Source organism: Lonchura striata, chromosome 5, assembly GCF_046129695.1.
Source record: "Lonchura striata isolate bLonStr1 chromosome 5, bLonStr1.mat, whole genome shotgun sequence".
Taxonomy (NCBI): Eukaryota; Metazoa; Chordata; class Aves; order Passeriformes; family Estrildidae; genus Lonchura; species Lonchura striata.
The window spans coordinates 44,926,308-44,952,458 of NC_134607.1; the positions used below are offsets into that span (position 1 = coordinate 44,926,308).

At 43.2% G+C, this 26,151-nt stretch overlaps 2 protein-coding genes across 4 annotated transcripts in view; both read left to right on the plus strand.

Moving 5' to 3' along the window:
- Positions 1-3,201, plus strand: part of CNOT2 (CCR4-NOT transcription complex subunit 2) — an 82,030-nt gene extending 78,829 nt beyond the window's left edge. For all 3 annotated transcript variants that reach the window (XM_077783520.1, XM_021528960.2, XM_077783519.1), the window contains one exon: positions 2,064-3,201. In XM_077783520.1, coding sequence (XP_077639646.1) covers positions 2,064-2,150 — 87 coding nt within the window. In that variant the 3' untranslated portion in view covers positions 2,151-3,201. The remainder of the gene's footprint in view (positions 1-2,063) is intronic.
- A 6,063-nt stretch (positions 3,202-9,264) lies between these two features.
- Positions 9,265-26,151, plus strand: KCNMB4 (potassium calcium-activated channel subfamily M regulatory beta subunit 4). Its single transcript, XM_021528984.3, has 3 exons — positions 9,265-9,603; positions 17,980-18,107; positions 25,745-26,151. Exons 1-3 carry the CDS (start codon positions 9,265-9,267, stop codon positions 25,911-25,913), a joined length of 636 nt encoding a protein of 211 aa, XP_021384659.1. The 3' UTR covers positions 25,914-26,151.

The window sequence follows — 26,151 nt, forward strand, 5'->3', positions numbered from 1 at the left end:
GCCATGGGTAATTTTGAAGGCATTTCAGAGCTTGTGGAAGCTCAGTTAACTGGTTGAAGCTGACCATAGATAGATAGTATCTGCAGGCCCTTCCTTGATTATTTAAAAGAAAGAAACTTTGACAGTCATGAAAGGCAGAGAAAGCTGGAGTAATACCTTTTAATAAAATGACTGCAGAATTACTGGAGATCGTGGAATCATAGAATGGTTTGGGTTGGAAGAAACATTAAAGACCATCTACTTAAACACCTGTACCATGGACAAGGACACCTTCCACTTGATCAGGTTGCTCAAAGACCCATCCAACCTGGTCTTAAACACTACCAGGGATGGGGTAGCCACAGCTTCTCTGGGTAGCCTATTCCAGTGCCTCACCACTCTCATAGTGAAGAATTTATTTCTAATATCTAATCTAAATGCTGCCCTTCTTCAGCTTAAAGCCACTCCCCCTTGTCCTATGCCCTTGCAAAAAGTCCCTCTCCATCCTTCCTGATGGCCCCCTGAGATCCACCCAACCTAATCCAGCCTTTGACACCAAAGTAGATGTATGGACTTGTACCCGTTGATCTCGCTTCTTACCCAGGGAGGGAGAGTTGCAGCATCTTTTCAGTCTCAGCATGTGTGTATCTGCTCAAAAAGAGAACTTACACCAACTGGCATGCAGTTTTTATTAGGAATGCCAGAAATGATTCACTTTTGTATATATGACCTAAAAAAGCCCAAACACCAACTAAATAAATAAATAAAGAACCCCCAAAAACCAACCAACCAAAACAAAAACAACAACAAAAAATCTTTGGTTGGAATAGAGAGCCGGGAACTAGAAATAAAGCAGATGTGCAACATTTCAGTGCAGATGGCTGTAACCTCACACAGGTTTTTCTAGGGTTTTCCAGTTTTAGGAACAGCATTCTCAGGGGAGTGCATAATGCATCACATTTTCCACTACTTTTTTTCCTTACCATTCTGAATGTTCTTTCTGTGCTGAATGGACCTTGTTTTGCCATGAAAAAAGAGAGGTGTAAGAGTTGGATTTCCTAAATTTTATTTCTGTTCTTGCATTAATTTAGTACAGATTTATATGTACTGAAGTATTAGACTATTTAATCACTTTTGAGAGTGTTCTGAAATAATCATTACTCATGTGTTTTCATCTTTGTGTAAAAATAGTGGGCTAAGTTTTCTTTGCAGATGATGTTCTGCTGAGGTTCTCCACCAAGTTAGATAAAACAAGTTACTATTCATGCCCAAAGTTGTTGTTGTTGAATTACCAAGAACTACCCCTAAAAAACAGTTCTGAAACTTCTGCTTACCCTGTTTCTTGAATGAAGACTAAATGGGATGATACACAGTTAAACTTAGGAAAGGTCTGAAGAGTATAAGATTTCAGGTTTGGTGGGTCTGGGGCTTAAATATGAGCATGAAATGCGGAGAAATATTTCAATATTGGCTTAAATAAGTCTCAGTACTTTGTACATAGACATTTTCACAGAATCATTTACATTAGAAGATACCTATAAGATCAGATACAACCTTTGGCTGATCACCGCCATGTCAAACAGACTAAGTCCAGTTGTTTCTGGAACACCTCCCTCATGTCTAACCTGAACCTCCCCTGGTGCATCATGAAGCAATTTGACCTGGTAGTATGACATGAAAATGTTCCCAAACTTTAGTCCATCCAGAATAAGCCTCTGTACTCCTAGCATGTTTTAAGACAGCTTTTGTTTATAATTCAGCTCATGCTGTGATTGTTTGTGTTTTGTGTATGTGCATATATAAAATTGTTTGAGATTGTAACAGGGATTCTGAGTCATGTAGCATTCAGAAGGAGAGCCTACATGTTGCAGGTGTAAAGGCTTTAGTATTGTTGTAATTTTTTCTTCTTAAAATATGGAATTCAAGATAGCAAAGTCATGTGGTTTTGCCTTAGGGTAATTTAGTACTTGACCTCCTCTGTATTTGTGCTTTTCAAGTATGGCTGGTAGACCAGGTGTTGACAGGTAAATGATACATTGTTTTATTTGTGTTTGTCTTTTTTTTCTTTTTTTTTTTAATTGTAGGAGTTCCACCTGGAATATGACAAATTAGAAGAAAGGCCTCATCTGCCATCAACCTTCAACTACAACCCTGCTCAGCAAGCCTTCTAAAGACTTCCCTTTTCTTGGGGTATGGCTGTCTCAGCACAATACTCAACATAACTGCAGAACTGATGTGGCTCAGGCATCCTGGTTTTAATTCCTTGAGGATCTGGCAATTGGCTCATGCGAAGGGTCACCATTTGAGGTCCTGCCTTACTAATTATGTGCTGCCCAACAACTAAATTTGTAATTGTTTTTCTTTAGTTTGAGCAGGGTCTGAATTTTTGTTTGTTTTCTTTTTTGCCAGCAGACAAGCTTGGGTCTGTAAAGACAAGCGAGTACACTGACAAAAGTTTACCACTTAGTTTTCCAAAATGTAAAAACAAAAAAAAAGAAAAAAGACAAAAAATTAGACAACAAAATTTGCATTGTTCATTGTAGCACTATTGGTAATAAAAAATGTTTGTGCATTTTTATGTGAAGATCCTTCTCGTATTTCATTTGGAAAGATGAGCAAGGTTTGCTTCCTTCATTTTACTTCCCCTTCTGTCTTTGAAAGGCAGTTTTCGCCAAGCTTAATGCAAGAATATCTGACTGTTTAGAAGAAAGATATTGCCACAGTCTCTGGTTAGTTTCCAGGGTTGTGTATTACTGAGCTTCATCTTTCCAGAATGAGCAAAACACTGTCCAGTCTTTGTTACGATTTTGTAATAAATGTGTACATTTTTTTTAAATTTTTGGACATCACATGAATAAAGGTATGTATGTACGAATGTGTATATATTATATATATGACATCTATTTTGGAAAATGTTTGCCCTGCTGTACCTCATTTTTAGGAGGTGTGCATGGATGCAATATATGAAAACGGGACATTCTGGAACTGCTGGTCAGGGGACTACTTTGTCGCCCTGTGCACTAAAGGGCCAGATTTTCAGCAGCCAAGGACATCCATACCCAAGTGAATGTGATGGGACTTAAAGAAGTGAACTGAGACAATTCACTCTGGCTGTTTGAACAGCAGCGTTTCATAGGAAGAGAAAAAAAAAAGATCAATCTTGTATTTTCTGACCACATAAAGGCTTCTTCTCTTTGTAATAAAGTAGAAAAGCTCTCCTCACTGCAGTGTTGACTTTGATTTGAGATTGTGAAATTATTTCTTCAACAATGAAATATGGAAAAAAAAATTGACGTATTAAAACTATCGAGCTGTACAGTGGTTAAGACACTTGAAGAGTCTTTTTGCTGCTGACAAGTAAATTTATGAGAATTTCATATTCTTTTCCACAGTAAAGTTTCCATGGCTAAAAACTTTGGTTAACCTTGGTTTCAGATCCCCTCTTTATAATAGCAGATAATTTTTAGAAAGCTGGGTGGGTACCATGTCAAATGATAGAAAGATGCTTCAAGAATTCATCACTTGGGAGAAGCTTGGGTTAGAACTGATCACAGCTTAGTTCCATGTTGGTGTTTTCCCACTGAAATCAGAAATACACTTCATTTGGTGATTGCTATTATGTGAACTTACAGATGCAAATAAACATGAATATAGACTGGTTCTGAAAACTGCAACTGTTCTGAGTGGAGAAAAAAAAACTTGAACTGTTTGGGATAGTTTTATTTTTCTAGATATGGTTGCTACTTCTCATTGAGTTGCCTCTGGTGATGCAGATCATTGAAAAATACCTGAAATTACCAAAGCAAGACATGTTAGTGAATCCTGGGATTTGGGGTTTCTTTTTCCATTTTGACCCATTTTTCTATGTAGTGCAAAACCAGTTTGTTTGCATGTATTGAATTATGCTTGGAAACTGGACCATTAGTGGCCTTGCTGTGGTTCTGTATCAGGTGTATGGTGAATTTTAAATTCTGAACTTTTTTTAATACCTATTTTAAGATTGTAAACATAAAAATACAAGCCTGTTGATGATTTTTTTTTTCTATTATGAAAGCAAAGTTTTCCCAGCCTGAAGGAAGAGAATGGTTATAATCCATATAAATAGCACAGCTGAAAAAGATGGTGGCTTGTTCCGTTTCTCAAACCAGAGCAGATTCAAACATATATTTGATTATCCAAATACAAATTTATAAATTTTCAGAATGATAATTTTCCAAAAGCATATTGTTCCCTCCACAATTAATGTTACATTTTTTACTGTCAGAGGTTCATTATGACCTGTGTGGTTTGTTTTTTTTTTTTTTTTTGGTAAGGATTCCCAAAATTATATTTCCTTCTTCAAATCAAATGCAATTATTTTTCATGTTCATGGAAATTAACAATATATGGTAAAGGGAGCAAGATCACTTACATTAAAATACTAAATACCTATGTCACTTTAAAAGCAATTAAACTGAAATTGGGAACCCAAGTTCTCCCAAAAAATACATGATGATACGGTTGTATTCAACTTCCCAGTCTTTCAAAAATGTGAAATGCCTGATTTTGGAAAACTTCTCACCAGTGAGCATGGAACTGGTGCTTTGCTCCTTCCAGGTGGAAGAACAGTCTGGCTCCTGATTATCAGTAAAATAAGTATGTATGGAGACTTTAAAATCTGTGACCTAATTTCATTTTACACTGTGGGTTGAAGCAAGAGCAATAGATATAAACAGAAAACAAGGTGTAAGATTGAAACCACTTCTTAACTGATACCATATTCATTTTAAAAATTGAAAAAAAAGAACATACTGCTTTTTTTTACTGAAAGGAAGAAAACCTCAGCCCTCATTTACATACTCATGTGGCAAATGGGTGACTGAATTGCCCTGCAGATTTTCAGACTGACTATTAAGCTCTGAGGCTTATTTAATATGTTTTTACATTCCACTAATGCTATAAATAGGGATATACTAGAATGCTGTTTTTAAATTTGAGGTGGGTGTTTTTCCCCATAACTAGTTTTATACAACAGTGTGCAAGGTAAGTTCTGAGTAGAAAACCCAGTCTTCTTGGAAAGAAGTAGAAGTATTCCTGTTTCTTACCTGTCCAACATGTCTCATAGTCCTTGTGGCATATTGTTTACAAATCTTTACTGAATAGTTAGCTCCACTTTCTCTACAGATCTACTACCTTCAACTTCCAGGGTTTAACATAAGTTTCACTGATTTGATTACATCTGGTATTGCAAAAGACACTTCTTATTTCAGCAATTGTTACTTAGACTACCCTGCTTGTGGGAAAATCACAGGTACCAGAGTGTCATGAAGGAAAGGGTTAAGCATATTCCACTGGGGTCTTTAAAAATGAGCAAACAAAAAACCACCCCACACTTGGTCTCCTCAACCTTAGTGGTGTGGTGCTGCAAATACACACATGAGAACTTTCATGGGCATGATTATAATCTAATTGAAGCCCCAAGTAATCCAGGAAAGCCTGCAGATGCTCACATGGGTAAAAATATTTCTCATGTGACTGACCTTTGATGAAGTGTTGGCTGCATCTGTTGGGGTTCACAACTGACCACACCACTCCATCATGGCTGTGTAGCATTTCTACAGTACGAAGATGTATGATTGTATCACTTGGCTGCATGGCGTGTCTGAAATCCTCTCTGACCCCAAGCCAGTATTTCTTGCCTGTTTGTTTTACAGTTTCCATGAAAAGAAAAGGAGAATGTAACCAAATAAGAATTTGTGTATTGTATTCAGATGCAGGAGAGACCAGAAACAGTCTTTGGCATGACCTAGGCAGGGCTGGGAAACAGAGGTCTGTGGGTCCATCATCTTGCTCCTGAGTGGCTCCTAGGTGACCATGGCTATGGCAGAAGGCTGTCCATCTTCTAAATAATGCTGTTCAAAGTTGCTAGTCACCTCTAAGAAAATTCCCTCTCCCCCTGCCTCCCTCACCCCCCCCTTCCCCAATCCCTTGGTAACTTCCAATTGAAAATAATTCCATGGCTGGACATTGAATGAAACAGAAAGGAAAAATTGGTTGCTGTCATACTCAAGAAAAGCCTCTAAATGCACAGCTGCCATTCTAACCATGGGATACCTAGACAGTGCTTTTGGTTTAAGACCCTAAATATAACAGTTACTATTCAAGCCAAATTTCAGCATGTGAAATTAGTTGTCAAGTACCTTTTCATTGTGTCCCTCAAAATTTGCCACTACCCAAAGCCAGTAGAAATTGAATTCTGGTAATGCAGATTGGATTTAGCAGTTAGTCTGGATTGACAGCTGCTGGTTTTATTTTCATATATAGTATGTCAATTAAGTTTTTATTTTTCTGTGATAAGTATGCATGCTCTTGTTTCCATAAATCTGAAAGTTTCCACTATGTTAAAAAGACCTGAGGAAATGCAGCTGGATAACCTACTTTGAAATTTTGGGTTTAATAGTTTCAGTGGCTTTAGCACTTAAAACCACTTTACTGTTAGAGGTAAACTTTTGAAAGCAATGTTAAAGCACATTGAACGATAGTTTTGACTGTTACTGATTCAGCTCACTTCTGGATTAGCAGTGTTGAACTGAGTTTGTGTATTGTTTTTCTAGGCTTCAGTTTCTCATTTGTATTTTATATTGTCTTCTTGGTACTAGTGAGTTAATACATGTCAGGTTTTTCCTGTTGAAACTACCAAAATAATTTTCTGTAAAATCACCTTTTGAACTCCCTCTGGTTTAGCAAACAATCCAGTGAAGTAGCCAGTTGTTATGATTGGGCCATCCTTCATCAGCTGTAAACAGTCCTGATGAGGAGCGAAAGGAAGGCAGGTGTCCCAAAGCTCTCTGGTGCAGACATTGATGAACCTCTGTGGAAACCCTTCAGCATTCTCTAAACTTATTCTTGAGTAAAGGGTGGGTTTGGTTGTTTCAGAGATCTCTCTTCCCTTGGAAGGCCAGTTAACTTTCTGGTGGGCATCACAGCATTTGTTTTATAAAGGCACTCAGTTGTTCTATTTAGATATTTGCTTTTGGAAAAGGTAGTTCATTTCCTGGAAGAGGGGCAGTCAGCATCCCGCACTCCAGCACGAGGCTTGTGCAAGGAAACAGGGAGGTGTGAGCCCAGGCCCAGTGAGCAGTCGGAGTGGGTGTGGTGGCAGAGCTGCGCTGTGGCTGCCCAGCCTCCAGCTGCCTGACCAAGGCAGAGGTGTTCTCAGCACTGGCCATACCAGGTGGGTCAGCTGCAATTGGCCACAGGTAAGGCTGTCCCTTGGTTGTGGGGCAAGGAAGGGCCCAAAAGAGCAGGCAGCAATCTGGTCTTCTGCTGTTGAGATTTTCATATAGACGTTGGACTTCATATGCCAGCTTTCTCAGCCCTGGTGGCTCCTGGTGCAGCCCATGGTCCTGGAGCCAGCATCCCCACTCCTGCCCTCAACAGGTGACAGCAGAGCTAAAATCTTTACAATGGGCCCCCTTTACTCTGCTACAGTGATCAGGCACTGATGATCATTTTTCACTTCAAATTGATCCAAATAGACTTTAAGTCTTGACTGAGTCATTGGTGCAGAAGTTCAGAATCTATGAGATCACCTGGTGAATGCTTAGTCCATTTCTAGTTAAAGTACAACTTCAGCATCTCCCCAGCTGTGGAGGATGTAGGGCTTGGATGCACACAGGAGGACTAGCTCAAGGTTGCTCTGTCACCCAGTGAGCTGTTGCCTTAATTTCCATCTGACAGCACTTTATGTACAAGGGATTGCAGGGACTTGAACCAAGTATGGAAGGCCAGCTGTTCAGGAGGTAAGACAGAAGGAAGCCGCAGCTCATTTAAACTGAGAAAGCAGAGCTGGAGCTTCCCTTTCAGGTGGTACGTGACTGATCAACCTGATTATAATTTTATTTTTTATATTATGAAAACTATGCAACAAGCCTCTACCATTAGAGACTGCTGTCACTACAAGTGCTGGCGCCACAGAGCCAAGGACTAGGCAAGAGGAGTTGAGTTTCTAGTATAAACACCTATAGGAGTTTTAAGTAAAAAAACCCATAATTCCAGCTCAGAGCTGGTATACTTTTTCAGAAACCCTTTGATAATCAGGGCAGGCTACTGCAAAGCAGCTGGCTTGAGGGGAGTGCGGTGGTTCACTTGTGCAAGCAAGGACAATATTTACATCCATCTATATTCATGGCACAGCGTGGACTTAATAGCCTTCCTGCCAAACCTTGCTTAATAGTCCATTTGGAGAACCTACGGATCAGCTTCATTTATAAAAGTTTGATGTTGCAGTCTGCAGTGGGAAAGAAATTGGAAAAGGAAAGTGCTATTTCCCAAACTTTTTCTGCATTTCTGTACCTTCTTGTCTACAGTGCCATCAAGTTCAGCTATCAGCTCGGGCCTCATTTTGTTATACTAATTGCCTGTGATAAAGACTACAGAATAGAACTATAAGTATTGCATATGGTACTTTGGCACCGAAGAATTTGTGTTGCCACAGTGGGAAATGCTGGCTAATAACCAAGCTTTATTTGCCAAATAAATACATTTTCTTGAATCAGCAGCTTTTCTTGCAAACCTGCTTGGAAGACAGCATTTCTTAGGGTGAACCTTCAAGGGTCAATACCTTCCTGTTCAAAGCAACTCCTGTGTGTGATAGCTATCATCTTGCATGTTATCTCTGTCCCTACTGTGCAGATGCTGGTTTTGGGGCTGGCCAGAACACTTTACTTTGAACTCCAAAAATGTTAACATTTGGCTAATTCCCATTATGCCCTTCTTTATTAATAAGGTGAAAATAGAAGCTGACTTCTCACTTGTGGATGCTTAATTTCTTTCATTTCATATCCATTTCCTCCTCTGCTCATAGAGACCTTGCAGACTGTGATGCCTTAGGGGTACTGAATGGAACTTTACACAAGATCTCCAAGATTTAAGAAGGAAGCCAGTGGTGAGATGTTGCCTTAGGGGGGGGCCACAATGCACCCAAAGGACCCCACCCACCCTCTTCTAGATATTGTACATTGCATGATGGTACCCAATATTAATCCGGACTAACCCTCCGCACAGCAAATCTCCAGTCAGATAATCGGGTTGCAAGCTGTCCCTTTCCACTCCCGGAGGGCCCTGAATTAGGTCAGACGGGATTAAATTTGCTTTTTTTATTATTTGTCTTTTTTTTTTTTTTTCCGTGCTGGTTACACGCGCAATCAGCCTCGGAGGAGGCGGGGATGGAGGCGGGGAGCGGCGGTAGTTTTAGCCGATGGCAGTGGCTGATGCCCGGCGGCGGATGCCAGCGGCAGCCGGGCGATGGCGAGGAGCCGGGCGGCTTACGAGTACACGGAGGCGGAGGACAAGAGCATGCGGCTGGGTTTCCTCCTCATCGCCGCCGGCTTGCTTTCCCTGTTGGGTTTGGGTTGTTGCTGGCTTCGCCCGGCGCTGCAGGAGCGGGGCGGCGGCGGCTCCGCCAACTGCACGGTGCTGGCGGTGCGGCAGCTGGGGGAGCGCTTCGCCTGCACCTTCTCCTGCGGGGCCGCCTGCCGCGGCACCGCCCGCTACCCCTGCCTCCAGGTGCTGGTCCGCACCTCCCGCTCCTCCGCACCCGCCCTGCTCCATGAGGACGAGCGGCAGCTGCGCACCAACCCCAAGGTGAGACCCGCGGACGCCCTCCTCTCCCAAAATGCGGGCGGTGGTCCCGTCGCGGCTGTCGGTGCCCGTTCACCGCTCCTGGCACTCGCCCTCTGTTCGGTGCGGGGATTTCTCTTTTGGGAGGTGGAGGGTGGTAAGTGAAGTGGGGGAGTATCCGTCCGAAATGCCGCTCTGCTTGTTGCTCAGCAAAAAGTAGTATATCTCTATAGTGTTTATATACATATATAATCTCAGGGAAGGCTTAGGCTCGATACTTGGAAAAGGCTCTTCACCCAGAGGGTGGTTGGGCACCGGAGCAGGCTCCCCAGGGAAGTAGTCACAGCACCAAAGCTGACAGAGTTCAAGAAGCGTTCGCTCTCAAGCACATGGTGTGACTCCTGGGGCTGTCCTGTGCAGGGCCAGGAGGTGATCTGGATGATCCCAGTGAGTGCCTTCCAATTCGGGATATTTTGTGATTCTATATAGTATAGTATAACATGCTGTATGTAATGTATACTGTACTATATAGTGTATTACACTGTACTATATACTGTATAGTATGGTACATGCGCACACATACACACACACACTGTCTCACTCTCACACACTCTCACCCTTCGCGGCCAGCTCCATTCCGTCCGTCCCACCCGCGTCCGGAGCGCAGCCCCGGGCGGCAGCGCAGGGACGGCAGCGGAGGCTCCTCTGCCGTTCCCCGGCTCTCCCCGCCGGAGCCCCGGGACGCCGGTGCGGAGAGGAGGCGAAAGTCCTGCTGCCGGCGGGGAGGTCTGTGTGCTCGGGCAGCGCCCGGTGCCGCTGCGGTGCGCGTCCCGGAGGGTGCGGGACTTCGCAGTGCCGCTCCCCGGAGCGCACGGAGAAATGCTAATGGGGCCGCTGCTGGCGGGGAAAGGGCTACACCAAAACTAAAGTTTCCCCCGTGCTGTTTTGATTCTTAAACTCCTCCAAGGACCAAACGAAGAATTTGTAAAGTTGCATCTTCCAGCAAACTGGGGGAGTCTGAAGGCAATGTACGATTTTTGTACTTTCTCTTTCCTTAAAGGCAGTTATTCCTCCTTCTCCTTTTTCTTTTTATGCTGGGTAAAATGGCTTTCCTAGCACGCACATGAGTGGAGGAGATATTATTAAGTAGTTTGAAGAAGATGTCGGAATCCTCCTCCTTCTGAAATAACTTGGAATTAGCACTATGTTGCATCCACATCTCTGTCAAAGAGCTGAAATTTCCTTGCCACTACACTCTTAAGGGCCATGCTCAGCACAATGCAGGGGTGTGTTTGCAGGGCTGGGAAGCATGCTTTGGTGTCCAGCTGGGATGTGCAGCCTCACTCTCCTCAGTCATACTTGCACGGGTGTGCTCCATCACTTGGAAGGCAGATAAAGTTTCACACTCAGGGTTTGAGGGTTGCTTTTCCCCCCTTGGCAGCTTGGAAGGGTGGTCAGGGTAAAAATCAGAAGAGTAAGTAGCAGGATAGTAAATCTGACAGGATTTGGATTAAATTTTTGGCACTGCTCAGAAGTGATGAGTGATTGAAGCTGCAGTGCTGGATGGAGCCTGATTAGAAAGCAGATGAAATGCTGGCCTGTGAGGGAGCTTTGCAAATCTTTTCCTGGGAGTGCTGCTGCCAGGCTCCCTGTGCAGAGGGGTGCGGTGGCAGAGGTGTGCTGGGAGTGCCCTAGCTGTCCGAGCTGCAGGACTTCTCTAAGCATCTCTCCATTTTCAGGTGGGCGGGGGGAGTTGGTAAAATGCAGGAGAAAAGTCACCCTTTTGATATGGGGTAAAGATGACGTGGCTCTGCAGAGGGGCAGCATGGCTCTCCCTGAGCGTGGCCCTGTGGCTCAGTCGTGGTCATCTCCAGCAAGGAGCTGGGAGATGGAAAGTGGGAGATGGGAGGTGAGTGCTGATTGCCACCAGAATGCCTGGGCTCAGCAGCTCTGGCAGCATCTGCAGGTTCAGCAGCAGCTTTCAAATTGGACCGTGACTGCAATACCATTCTGAGTAGTCCAAGTGTTTTGTTTTGTTTTTACTTCTTGATCTTATTTACTTCTGCCTTTCTGTAACTATGGTGGGAAGAGAAGGATTGCACCTGCCCGGGGGCTGAATTGCAATTGCAGGGAGGCACTCCAAGCTTGAGAAGTAATGCCTGTAAATATCACTCAGAAAACTATTTTTATTTAACAATTAATTTCATGTTAACTCTTAATAATAAAACAGGGCTGTTGGCTGTGTGTGGTACTTTCCTGCTTTTACAAATATAATCTCTTTTCTTTACCTTTCACCTTGTGTTTCTAGGTGTGGGCTGTTTACCCTGGGATATTGATTGCTGAGTATTAAATCTGATTTACCAGATGTGACCAAGCAAAAAAGGATGCATTTTTTTTGATGTAACTGTAGTCTTTGGTAGTAACTGAATTTATCTCAGTGGAAAATTGTGCAGAAAAAAAATGTGCTCTAATTATTGTCCCTACTTTAAGAAGCTTATGTAAAACAAATACAAAATAAGCAGAAAAGTCAGGTCTCATCAGGAAACATACCTTTGTAAGGGACTGAAGTCTGGATCTGTTTATTTGGTTTTCCCTTTTTTTCCCTAATTCAATGTCTGCAGAGACAAACAGTTATACTCTCCTTTAATTTTTGATTTAAAGTCTTGCTGTCTTTGAAAGCTTTCAGGATTTTATGTTGAGGTACATTAGTTAGAGCACAGAGTAAGAATCTGCTGGATTTAATGCTTGGGATCCCATATATATTTATGAACAAACACTTGGAGAGCTGTTTAACCCTTCCTGTTCCCATCACATTTTTGCACTATGCTTCCTTGTGTTGATGCACTTAGACATATATACATGTTAAACAGTTCCAACTAGCTAGAAGGGGAAAAGAAGAGCAATTTTGTTTTGAACATTTTTTAATTTTAATTTCTGCTTAGGTGCTTCTCTTTGTAGGGTAGCAATTTTTCTCTGTAAATCAATAGTGAGAAAAGGCATAGTTCAGGATCCTTACAACACACAACAATAACAAATCAGCTGGCAGCTTCACTCCACCCAAAAATCCCAAGTGTATTTGATTAAAAATCTTCTATGTTCTGTAGTAGAGCAGGCTGACACATAAGCATATCACAGATATGAATGTCTGTTCCAGTGAGAAAAAATATTTTTCTAGATGCAGGAAAAAGAATTTTTTTTCTTCTCTTGCTTTCTAAGATAATCACATTATCTTAGAAATACATACATATATATATATATATATAATATATTATGTACAGCCCAGGATTCATTTTAGCTCTTAAAAGATTATATAGCTGGGTCAGAGATAATCCAGGAATGTATATATAAAGCACTGAACGTGGTTATATTTGTGTTCAGTCTGAGTGATCTGTGGATTTCTTTTTTGTTTTTTTGATTGCTGTCTCAGAGGAAGAAATTTATTGGAGTGACTGTAGCCTTTCTTCAGCTGCCTTGATAGCAATAATAATCTCTGAGATAAGGCTTAAGCAGGATTAATTCCAAAGTCAATTTGTCGCTATTACTCCCTGGCCATTAGGCATGTTGGTGGTGCACACAGCCAGCGCAGGGACCAGGCCACAGCTCTGCCTGGAAAAATGGCAAGGGAGTATGTCAGCTGCTGAAAACATCTGTTTTCTGGCTTTTTAGACATTTCCCTTTCTACATCTGCAGTTAAGTGTAGGGTTGGAAGAAGTTGCCCTCTGTTCTGCCAAAGAAACTTTTAGGGAGTGACTGTAAGACAGAGGAAGAAGAAGGTACCCCAGTAGTGCATGGAGACACACACAAAGTTAGGAGAAGCTCCTCTATTGCTTGGTGTGGTGGGTTGACCCTGGCTGGATTTCAGGTGCCCACCCAAGCTGCTGTATCACTCCTCAGGTGGATAGGGGAAAGAAAATATAATGAAAGGCTTGTGGGTTGAGATAAGGACAGGGAGAGATCACTTACCCTTTAACATCATGGGAAAAATGGACTTGACTTAGGGAAATTAATCTGCTTTATTGCCAAATAAATCAGAGAAGGGTACTGCATAAATAAAATAAAATCTAAAAATGCCTTTCCCCTACTCATCTTTTCTTCCTGAGCTTAACTTCACTCCTAATTTTCTTTACCTTCTCCTTCCCACCAGCACAGAGGGACAGGGAATGTGGGCTGTAGTCAGTTCATCACACATTTGCACTCCTTCCTCTTCACACTTTTTCCCTGCTCTAGTGTGGGGTCTCTCCCACAGGAGACAGTCCTCCATTGCCTTCTCCAGTGTGGGTCCTTCCACAGGCAGTAGCTCTTTATGAAGTGCTCCAGCATGGCTTCCCCGCAGGGTCACAAGTCCTGCTGGAAAACCTGCTCCAGCACGGGCTCCTCCCTCCACAGGATCACAGGTCCTGCCAGGACCCTGCTCCCATGTGGGCTTCCCCCAAAGTGACAACCTCCTTTGGGCGTCCCTTTGTGTGGTGTGGGGTCCACCATGGGCTGCAGGTGGATCTCTACTCCAGCAGGTGTTGTAGGGCTTGCCCCACCAAACAGATGGTACATGTCTGTCCCATAGCTCACCAGGAGCCAGAAGGACGGTCACTTGGAAAGTGAGTTTAAAATCTTGCTCTGGAATTCCTTTGGTTTGTCTTCTGTTGGGCTGAATTGCTTCTATTTTGGGCCAGGATGTCTCTTCACATTTTAAACTTTCCTGGACTTGTAGTCTATCAAGTCTGTCTTTTTATTAAAACGTGACTGAATTAGGCAAGAATTGATCTTTGAAAAGCATTAAATTCAACCTGGAACTTAAACCATAGTCAAGAGTTCATGCATCTGTTCTTTCTCTGTGATATGGAAGAATATCTGTCCTCATGAAGTGTTCAGAAGCACCAGGAATCTTCCCAGGCATCTGCAGGGACACTGAAGTGGGAGCATCCAGCAGCAAACACAAATACAAATCCTACAAAACCTTGGTGTAAAGATGTATTGGCTATTAAGTGACATTTTTACTAGTGTCCTAGCTTGCTTTCAGTTGGCATTTGTTTATGTTTTGATGCCAGTATTTCATCCCATGTCTTGTAAGGGAGGACTACAGATTTAACGTTTCAGAAACTGCCTACTGCCGAAGTGGAGTTATTTCACATTCATCCATCAACTCACAGCAGCAAAGTTTGTGAGGATATGATCCCCTTTTATCTGCCTGCTGAATCTGTTTTGGAGGGGATAGAGCTGGTCAAGCAAGTGCCCTAGAAATGTGCTTGGGAGGCTGAGTAAAGGGAGATCCACCCCCTATGTGGGTCAGAAAGAGACAAAAAGCACCTTGGGTTCGTGGGGACTATGCTGGTCCTGGGCTGGTAAACAAGCTCCAGTGTTCGTGCAGCAGCTTATAATGTTCACACCGGGATTGCATCTTGGGTGTTTTCTGGGGCTCAAGGTCTTTGCCACATGGAGTTGATGTTTCAGGGTGGCCCTTGGGATTCATATTTGGACAGGGACCATTCCTCTCTTCAAGACTGTTAATCTTCAACAGGCAGAAGCAGTGACACCACATGAATTTATGGCAAAACCCCAGGTGTCTCCTTTGTGTTTTCCACATGAAGATAAAGAGGAAGAGGTAGAAATGTATCCAGCATGCTTTCTGTCAGCAGGGAATAGGTGTGCAGAGAATGATGTGAAGTTTGAGTTATGGAAAGCATTTGCTGTTGTTCCCAACTTCTAGGGGTCCCTCCTGGTAATAGTCCCATGCACTCATGCTTTGGCATAGGAAAATATAAGTGCTGCCCAGAGAAACTGTCTGTGGGCCCCTTTGCATCTTCCAAACCAAGAAAATCCCTGTCCTGAAAAACTCAATTTTAATATCTTCATTTTGAGCTAACAGCATGGGGACTGATGGGAAAAAATGTGAAGTGCTCTGTGATGAAATGTCCTGGGAGACTGCTAAAACTTGATACTTGTCTGTTCAGACAGACATCTCTTGGGAAAAGAGCTCTCTGGTTGTTTCTAAGCCTAAAACTCAGGATGGGGCTAACCAACAATTCACCAGGTTATGAACTTTGTGAAGGATTCAAGTAATATTTTGTGGGGGTGGAAGGTCTCTGAAGGATCCAGAGAAAGTTTAACCAGGACTGGTGGGGTGGTTGCATTTTCATAGCAGAGGACAGCAGCAGGCTGAGCCAGGAAGAGGAAACATTTCAGAGGATGGAGGAAATATGTGTACTGGAGCCAGGAACACAGAATAGGAGTTTTGAGATAGCTGGGTGTGTTTAGGCAAAGTAATGTCTATTGGTACTTAGCTGGTTTGTCTAGTTATTAATTTTGAGTGCTGGCTAAAGAGTGGTTGGTTTGAGGGCTCTTTCTAGAGCCCCTAAAAGCTGGGGGCTACCTACAGGCTGGGGGCTTGGGAAGAGCAGCATGGTGATTACTGTCAGATGTAGGCAGTGAGTGCACAGCTCGTGGGATGTGGTGCCATTTCCAAAGCAGGAAATGCTCCATAAAGGAAAACATCAGAGTGGAGGATGTTGGAAGGGCTGGATCCCAGGCCAAGCAGGGAGGAGGGGACCAGCTAGGAAGGTGCAGCACGTTGGTGCTGTCAGGGGTCAGAGCAGAGCCAGCAGCACTCTCAGGTGTCTTCTGCCAAATTTGCTGACTCTGCCCAGCTGCTGCACAAATGTGTTTATGCACCAGGAGTGTGGAGGAAAATGGGGGGTGTCTGATGCTTCCAAAGTGGACAACCAAACCAAAAGTTCTGTTGACCAAGGAATATTATCAAAGATGGCAATAACAGTATGTAACAAATCCTGCATTCTGGTTTCTGAATTAGAGTGGTGTTGCCATTCATTTCTGTCCTCCATCATCAGCAGTGGGACAATGTCTCACTACGACAACCCTTGTTTAGGGTCCCATGAACAGGGAAATAAAGTGAGCTCTGTGCCATGGCAACACCAGCCAGGAGTCCATGTGAAAATGGAGATCCTTGCATGTGGAAAAGGTAGGTTTCAGTTTGGAAGCAGCAAGGAAGACCTTGCAGATTCTTTTCATTCTGAAGTATGCAAAACACTGGCAGCAATTGCGGGTGCTGACCGAAGTGGTCAGATTTTACATGATCAGGGGAATAAAATCCTGAGATTTATCTCTTGCCCTTGGAATGGCAAATCTTCAAGATGTTGTATGGTGAACATGGTCTTGTAGGTCTGTACATCTTAGGTATAGTGTGCAGCTGGGGACAAGGTAAGCCCCTGTGACACCTCAGCAGAAGGAGAGGAAGCACTCGCTAGGCACAGTGAGCCATGGTGATCTTTATTCTCATGTCAGAGAGGGTATCACTGTCCTTGCTGTACTGCCTTCAGGACACTGTGGAGAAATTAATGTTGTGATCATATGTGGGCTCCCTTTAGGGGCTTCCCACACCCTTCACCTCCTGCTCCCTTATCCTTCCTAAGTAGGAGGCTTTTAACTGCCTTCCCAGTCACACTTTTTTCTATTTGCAGCTCCCAGTTTTAAAGGAATTAAAATTCAGTGTGTGCTCTTGGTGTCTGTATGTCCTGCAGGGTGAAAGGTCTCTGTGTTACAGGAGGATCTGCTGAGCTGAGTTACTCAGTGTGGTTCAACAGCTCCTGTCATGATCTCCAGTATGGATGCCTGGTAAAAATGAGAGGGATTGTGCTTGGACACAGAACTCTGATAGTGCTGACACTTGATTCAGTGAACTGTTTGTTTTATGTTGTTCAACTGCCTGTGGCTATGAATTAAGTGTGGTGTGTCAAAGACTTTGAAACAAGTTGTGTGTGTGTGTGTGTGTGTGTGACCAAAAGAGGGGAAGAAATTCCCTTGATCTCTGGACTTTGAAGCAGATGTCTTAAGGTGAGATCTGCAGGTAGCTCAGTTGCATGCTCAGCTCTCCTTGACTTCTGTACAGCAGAAGATGCAGACAGTGGAAGAATACCTTCTTGTATCAGTGGACATCAGCCAGATATCCCATCACCTGGGAAAGCTTGCTGGACTCTTTGGATTATTTATTAGCATGATACTTAACAAAACTTGTGATTACATGCCTCACTGAAAATAGGAAGTTATTCAAATCCAATCCATGCAGCTGGCTAGGAATATATCAAAATGAAATGATCATTTTCACGTTCATCATGCCAGACCCCAAGATGTTATGATGTGGTTTGGTTTAAGAGTGGAACAAACATGTCAAAGCCTTTATTTTCTTTCTGAATGCTATTATATTCTTTTCCAGTACCTGCACAGAATAATTAGCAATTAAAGTTAAATTTCTTTTCTGTTTCTTTGGAGATTTTGTTTATTATTCTCAGTCCATTTCAGTCACGCTGGTATCATGAGGAAAACACAGAGAAGTGATGCCCTGTGTTCTTGAGCACAGCAGTAACTCTGTTTTGCAATGTGTCTTGGCAGTGCTCATACATCCCTCCCTGTGCAAGAGATGATCAGGAGAACTCTGAGAACGTCACGTACAAGCAGAAGTACTGGAAAGAGAAAGTGGGTTCTCAACCATTTACGTGCTATTTTAACCAGCACTTGAGGTGAGTAATGTCCATTTGGCTAGGCAGGCGTGCTCATGCATCTGCTTAACAGCTGTCCATTGGTTCTGCTTGAAAATACATATAAATGCATGCATATGTATATACACACAGAGACCCCCTCCAGGGCAATGTGGTTTATCACGCAGAGCTCAGTGCAGAACTTTGCAAGACAACTCTATTGATGAAAAACTATACAGAAAGGAAAGGAGTATTTTTACCACTTGAAGTAAAAATATAAAACTCCGAGAAAAGTTTTCCTTAAAGTGTGCAATTTTTATAGCAAAAAGCATCTTGGCTTTTACCACTCAGCAGATTTCTGGTGTGGATATTAGCATTCCTTTCCTCCACAGAAAATAAACTCTACTCTATTCACGGGAGAAAAGAAGAGAACAAATAGGGCAAACTAACTCAGTAATTTTGTTCATAGAAGATTTGTGGATCAGATGTGTGTAATAAACAGCAACAGAACTGCCAGGTTTCCTACATGCTTGCAGAGTAGAAAGTTGTAACCTAAAGCATCTCCCCTTCTGTTTCAGTTCTTACTTTTACTGCCAGTGTTGATGTGGCTGCCATGCACATGAGAGTGATGTGTGGTTTCCTTCCTTCAGTAAACAGAAAGGGGAGGGAGTCCTTTTTCCTGTCTCTGATGGTGATATGCCAGGAAATAAAAGGCAATGTGGCTGCAGGAGGAGGTTAGTCCTAGCCCACAAACACTTGAAAGTTAAATAGACGAGGGAATAGCTCATGACTTGCAGGTGCAATTCAGGGCTCAGTGTGGGAGCATTGGCACCAGATACTTAAGTTCAGAAAGACAATCAGGAGGAGAATGGATGGCAGGTGGAGAAATGCCTGACTCTCTTGTGGGTGTCCTGCTGAGTGCCTTGGGGCCTCCAGGTTTGTCCTAGGCTGCCTATAATAGTTTTCTCCCTGAAGAGACTGTAGACCCAGCCAGCATGCCCAGGATGAGTTTGTTGTCCCTGGTTAACTCTTTGCAGAGGGACACCACCAAAGCTTTGTAGCAATTTTTTTTCCTTTAGAGGGTGAAGAAAAATTGCTTACAGCATGCAGGGGTTAAAACTTAGGGCACTCTGAGTGATGACATCAGACCTGTCTGGGACTTTCTTGGGAGTCCTCTGGTCCACAAGGTGCCAAAGCTTGGATCTGGTAACCAGGAACCAAGTTATGATTCTGGTTTTTGTGGGCAGGCAGGTGTTGCCTGTTCCTTGTACTCCTGAAAACTGGGACTTGCAGGATCCACTGCCCAAGTGAGCAGGAGAGTCAGAAACATGGGTTTGTCTGCAGGAGAAGTCATGGCTAGGATACATCTAAAACTGATGTGGAAAGGATGATGTGAATGTTAACTTTTTTAGTCAGTGGAGAGAAACGGGCCTTTTATCCTACCCCAGAGTAAATGCCTGATACAGGTCAGATGCCCAGAAGTGTTTATTTCTCTCCTGTAGAGGAGTGTAGCTGTCCAGAGCTATGGGAGCTGATTCTCAATTACATTTTGGTGGAGCAAAGACAAACCTTTTCTGCAAAGGCTGCATGCTGCCTAGCATCTGACATTTATGTAAGCTGGCGCTGAGAAATTGTGCAGCATTCAGGAAGGGTTTTTTCCCCTAAAGATGCTGAATCCTATACTGCTAAAAGTTCTTGCCAGCACAATGGCTGCCTTGAAACACTGCCTTTTGCTGATCATACAACAATTCATACACAGGATAAGAGAGGCTCACTGCCAGAGATACTAGAAGATAGCCTAAGCTGAAATGTGTACACCATCTATTTTCTTCTGGAGATAGCAAAGAGCTTTGGGAGATACGTTCTGCTGACTGGGAATGTGCTTGCTTGGGTATACTTTTAGAGCAATGATGACTAAGCAGCCTGCAAAGCAGTAAAAAGAAATCATAACAAACTGAGGGAGAAGCCTGTTCCCTTCAAAATATAAGTGTGTATGTTTTCTGACAGTATTTTTTTCACTGTGTGAATAAACTAACTGTTGTCTGTCAGTCTGTATAAAATAATATATATAATAATAATATAATAAATAATTTTTTAGAGAATTTAGTATTTGTAATATTAATATTACCTCTTTTGAAACAGCATCTAGGTAAATATACAGGCAATTAATGAATATAATCTCCTCTTCATCGAATTTACTCAATCTTCATTGTCAGAACTATTGCTGCATGCAGAGTATACTGTTAGGAACATCTTCCTTTCAGTTTGGTGGGTTCAATAGGTTATTTTGAAAAGATTAAAAAAGGGATGCCATTCTTACAGTTCAAAGTTATACAAAAGGGATGAGAAGCAGACTTGGCAATTTCAACCATTCTCAGTTACCATAAATCAAACTTCCCAGCAAAATGAGCTGCCTGACATTTCTCTTAGGGAACCAAGTACAGCTTATCTTAGAGCTCAGACCTTACTGAAGAGCAAGGTGTTGCTTTGCCACTGTAGGCTCTTCATTTTAGTTCGCACTTTTCTGTGACAAGCTTTGGGACAAAGGGTTCAAGCTACATAGGGAAGTTGCATTTCTGGATCTCTGGTGAAGATGCCTGTCTGTTGGCATGATGATATCCCAGTCTGAAGGAAGACCAGCACAGCAGAAACCAACCTTCAGTGTTTCAGACTCTAAAATAAAGGATGAAGTTCTCAGGCTGTTGCCAAAGGTTTTGAGAAGGCACTGAGCTCTAGGGCTTTGCTGTTCTGGATCTCACACCCAGTGTCCCAGCAGTCTGCAGTCATGACCTCATGCAAACAAGGGCCACAGCTGCATGCCCTAAAGTGGGAGGCCTGAGGGAACAGGCAGGCATGGGGAAGATCCTGACAATTTACTTCTTCATGTTCCAGGTGACATTGACATCTATGACAAGAACAAAAAAAAGAGAGAAACTAAGATTGCCATGAGGTGAGACCTCACTGTTTCATGCCACGCAGAGACAGGCACCTTGTGTCAAGTCATTTCTTTTTAGTGGCTGATTTATATGGCATTGTTGCTTGTTGACTCTGGGTTTGTTCCATACACAGGAACACTCTGTGTTTCCTTTGCTGTGGCACAGCAGATGAGCCAGCCATGCTTTAACCTCCTCTATGTTTGCTGCAGGATGCTGTACACAAATTTATCAGAGATTTGAAGAGCAAACCCTGTCAAGTGATCAGTGACAACCTGTATGTTGTTGGGATGCCCTGCAGGGTTCCCACTTATGTCAGAATAATTATGTGTGTAAGCCAAGGGTGCTCAGGTAGTAAGGCTGCTCATCCATAAAATCTTGGAACATAAATTTTGGTTTGCTCTATTACTTCACAGTTTTCTAAATTAATTCCCTCCACCTCTGGAGCAGTGCTTGGGCCTGAGGGGGAAAGGACTTGACTGCCAGTGAGACACTGTGCTGCCTCTGCATGCAGCCATCCAGCTGAAGATCTCTGCATCTTGCAATAAGGGAAGAAAAGACTGCTTGTCAGAGCGAAGGGATGTGAATATCTGTGGGAACAAATTAGTGTATTGCAAACATCTTTAAATCCAGATTGTTTGAATACAAAAGCATTTGTAAGGTTTCCTATCCTGTGCCTCCACTTCTGTCAGATATTGTTGTGCGGCGCTAGGTTCACAGTTTGGTTCATAAGTGACGACAGAAATGTTTATGTCCTGTAATCTTTTGGTCCTACATGACATTTTGGTAATCCCTGCACTGAAATTCTCCCCATGGTGTTCAGTAATTGCTCTGAAGGCTCTGATGGAGGCCTGTTTTGTCTGGTGTCTGAACTACCTGGCAGAACCTAACAGGGATGTGTTGTATAATGCAATTAATCCAGTTAGCCCTGCTCAAAGCTCCACAAATGTCCAGCCTTGAGCTCAAAGTCCTGCTAAAAATAAGTCCTGGTCTCACCTTTTAGCAATGAAAACAAAATTCCTTCCTTCTTGTCTGTTCAATGAAAGAGAAAGCTGTGTTTTCAGGGTTAAGGCAAAGGCTTCTTCAGGGATTTTTTTTTCAGTTTGTTGTTTCACTGTGGCTGCTGCTGGGCAGTGGTAGTGCTGCACAGTGGCCATCACTATTCGCAGCAAGAACCAGCTCTGAATGCCTGAGCATGCTTTGCAATCACTGCAGGGTTTCCCCCTTTTGTCCCACTGGGTCTCTTTCTTGCCTCTGTCGCTGTTATGTGCATGGATAACTGGTGTTAAGATTTTGGGTGCATCCCCTCAAGAGGCTTTACATATACTGGCAACCTGACTGGCAGCATTGGTAGAAAGAAGAGACTGCCAATAATCAAGCTGAGTGTGAAGATGCCCAACCCCTCTGCCAACATATTTGAACTGAAGTACTATATAAAGTCACAGAGCAAAGATGCATTATTAAAGACACTGTACTTACAGGAGCAAAGCAACAAATTCATTTGTATCAGCTGATTTTCATAGGGAAAAGAAACGTGTTTCTAGGCATTTCTAGGTACTTCTAGGATGTACTTCCTTTGAGTTCAACATCATTGCCTCAGCACCAGGGAGTGACACTCTTAGGCTTTCCAGGAAAGACAGGTCTTTACCATGAGAAGTCTTCCCTTGGGGACAGAACACCTTTGCATTTCTGTTTCCAAGTAAAACAACAAGCCTTCAGACTGTGGGAGCAGGCAGGTCACCTTTAAAAAAATAGCATGAAAAGTCAAAACTGCTAGATTTGCCAAGCAAACCTAAAGCAGTTACATCACTGTGTTTCAAGTGCCACAGAATCACAGAATACTCTGAACTGGAAGGCGCTCACCAGTATCATCGAATCCAGCTAAGGACCCTGCCCAGCACCGCTCCCAGGAGTCACACTGGGTGCCTGAGAGCACTGTACAAATGTTTCTTGAGCTCAGACAGGCTTGGTGCTGTGACCACTGCTCTGGAGAGCCTGTTCCAGTGCCCAACAACCCTGTGGATGAAGAACATTTTCCTAATATCCAACCTGAACCTCCCCTGACAAAGCTTCATGTCATTCCCTTGGGTTCTGTCACTGGGCACCACAGAGAAGAGATCAGTGTCTGCCCCTGCTCTTCCCCTTGTGAGGATGTGACTGCAATGAGGTCTCCCCTTAATCTTCTCCACACTGAACAAGGCAACCTCAGCCACTACATATATGACTTCCCTCAAGTCTCTTCACCATCCTCATGTCCCTCTTTTGGATTCTCTCCAACAACTTAACATCTTTCTTATATTGTGGCACCCAAAACTGCACACAGGAATCATGGTGAGGCCACTCCAGTGCACAGGGACTTTTACTGTACTTAAAAGTAGCAGTAATACCCATCTAAACCCAAACCTCATCTCAAAGCTTACTTAAAGGCTTTGTCTTTGACTCTTTGCCAAAAGGGAAACTCTTTCAAATTTCAAAAGTCACAGTCACATCTATAATGAGTGTTTGACATCCATTGCTGCTACCTTTGGTATCTATGGTTTTCAAAACATTTAAGATTCAGTCTAAAGGTTATCTTACTTCCCCCAATCACACTTTCTTTCCTCTAATTGAATCCAATTTTCTAGGTTTTTGCTTGTCCCTTCTTTTTGAACTAACATCTGCTTAAAAAAAAATACTTTAAATGTCACTAATAAGTTCAGAGCTGTGAAGATCGAGTGTTGCCTACTTATGGCCTCCTTGTCAAGTAGCACTCTAATTCACAGGTGATGATACAATAACTGTGAGGGAGCAGGCTTATACCTTTTGTGAAAGGATATCTCTCTTCAGGTGCACAGGCTGGTGAGTTTGCACCCATGAAGTTAATACTGCTTTATTCAATTTATAGCGTTCACCTTGCCTGTTTATGTATCTGGAGATTTTTGGTTGCACAGAATTCATACATTTCACTACTGAATACATCTGGGATTCTTTTGATATCTTTCTGTGCTCCTGAATTTCAAATTTTATATAGCTGAGCTGCTCACAATTAGAGTTTTATTCTGCTCCTTACTGCAGAAACATAGACAGGTGTATGAAGTTGGCCTTGGGGACTTTCAGGCTGGCACAGTGCACAGTATTCACTGCACAGCAATTTTGGGTGAGAGACCCCCAAATGCAAATGCAGGTGTAATTAAATCTAGCATCAGGTGTAGCTGGCAGTCTGGCTCCAGTAACTCCTTAAGGATGGATAAAAACTCTGCAGACATGCAAGCCATTCAATTTCTCAGTGTAGCAAAAAGAGTTCCTTCTTTTTCCCTGACAGAATTCTCTCTTAGGGCTCCTTTCTGATCAGGACAAAGCTATCATGGGAGAGACAGCACAGTCATTGAACAGGTCTCTGCTCCCTTGGGCCACCATGTTAGGAGACCTTGATTCCCAGGACATTGCTGGATGAGTCTGCTTCTCCAGGATTTTAGGTTGTGAGGTTTGTTGCTCCAAGAAGTGTCAGGGGTCACTGGCGAAGCGACATGCGATGGGAGTGTTTGATGTAAGTGAGGACCAACAGGAGTCAAGACTATAGATATTTTTCTAATTGGAGAAAGTTCTCTTTTTCTCCTTTGCAGATAGTTTTCCAGCAGACTGCGTGTCTCTGGCTGTAGATGGGAAAGCAAGAGTGAAGTGCAAATGCCATGAGACTGATTTAATAACTATTAAACTGCAAGGGAGGGCAGAAAGAGCCAGAGCTGAGGAAAACCTGCCATCACATTTCCCCAACAACATCCCAGACTTGGATGAGGCAGATAGACAGCAGATCTTTCAGACATGTGGCACAGCTAAATTTCCAAATGTCTCAAGATACTTCCACCTCAGTTCTCCTCCTCTCTCCATTTCCCTTTGGAAATGCATAAACCTGTCACAGACCCCACCATGACTGTGTATTAGATGCTGCTGGTCGAGGCCAGGAGTTTCAGGCTTCAAACCTTGCCAAATTGTCCCTGTAGGAGTCTGCTCAAGTCTACTGAGGCACTGCTGTCCAGCAGCCCCAAATCACAGTGTACTGCTGAAACAGACTCTGCTGGGAAGGAGCTGACCTGGGAGCCTTAGCCACGCCAGGGCAGGCTGCAGTCCTCCTGGGGACAGATTTCTTGCAGGCTGCTGCCTGCCACTGCAGCTGGGCTGGTCTGGGCACCAGCAGTCCAGAGCTGAGGACAGGGACCAGCTCCCTGCCCAGACCCAATCCACAGCCAGGGCTGGCTTCATCAGGAGCCTCCATGTAGCCCCATGGACACATCAGTGCCCAAAGCTAAAAGTGAAGCTTTAATTACTGTTTAAATCTATTTCACAGGACCTGATAAGATTTGAGGTAGATATGTATAAATGATGCTTGGTATTATGTTTTTGCCAGAGTGGTTTTGCAATCCACAGTCAGTATGATACTGTATCTTTCATGGCTGTTTGTGATGACCACATTCCCTGGAAGATCTAGAGCACCAACACTGTTTTTCTTTCTTTATTTTTTTTTTAATTTTTTAATCCAGGACTTTTTAGCCTGTAAACACTGCAAGTGGAAAGTTCTCATCATCTGCCATGAGTGCTGGTGATAAGAAGGCAAATAGAAGCATTGAATAAAATAGTCCATTTAATCATCTTCTAGCACTTTGGCAAATAAATCACCTTTACTCTTACCATGTTAGATGATTTCCACTTGTGAATTGATGATATTATGTTGATTTATATTTTTTCCATATTCTGTTCCTCCTTTCACAGGCCGGATGATGTGATGCTGAAGCGCACCCATGATGAGACTGTTCTCTTGCACTGCTTCCTCTGGCCCGTGGTGACTTTCCTGGTTGGAGTCCTCATCGTGGTCCTGACCATCTGTGCCAAGAGCTTGGCTATCAGGGCAGAGGCAATAAAAAAGAAGAAGCATTTGTGAGTGGCAAGGCTGCTTGTGGAAAAGAAAAACCTGCAAGAAGGTCTCAGGCAGGTCAACCTGACACACCTGCAGGTCTGTGGGGCACCCAGCTGCATCTCCTTCCAGGGTCTTATCTGTGGTGGAGTAGCTCTTGTCTCAGGACTGTTCTTGGGGTGACTGCCCCATGAAATGCCTGCTAATTGCTTCTTCTGCTATGGCACTAAATAAGTATATTCTACCAAAAAAAAAAAAAAATCTA

Bases quoted from the DNA above. Each gene is read 5' to 3' on its own strand.
- KCNMB4 (XM_021528984.3), top strand. From the start codon at position 9,265: ATGGCGAGGAGCCGGGCGGCTTACGAGTACACGGAGGCGGAGGACAAG. The intron at 9,604-17,979 runs GTGAGACCCGCG...GTGTCTTGGCAG, and splicing joins AGCTGCGCACCAACCCCAAG to TGCTCATACATCCCTCCCTG. The intron at 18,108-25,744 runs GTGAGTAATGTC...CTCCTTTCACAG, and splicing joins TATTTTAACCAGCACTTGAG to GCCGGATGATGTGATGCTGA.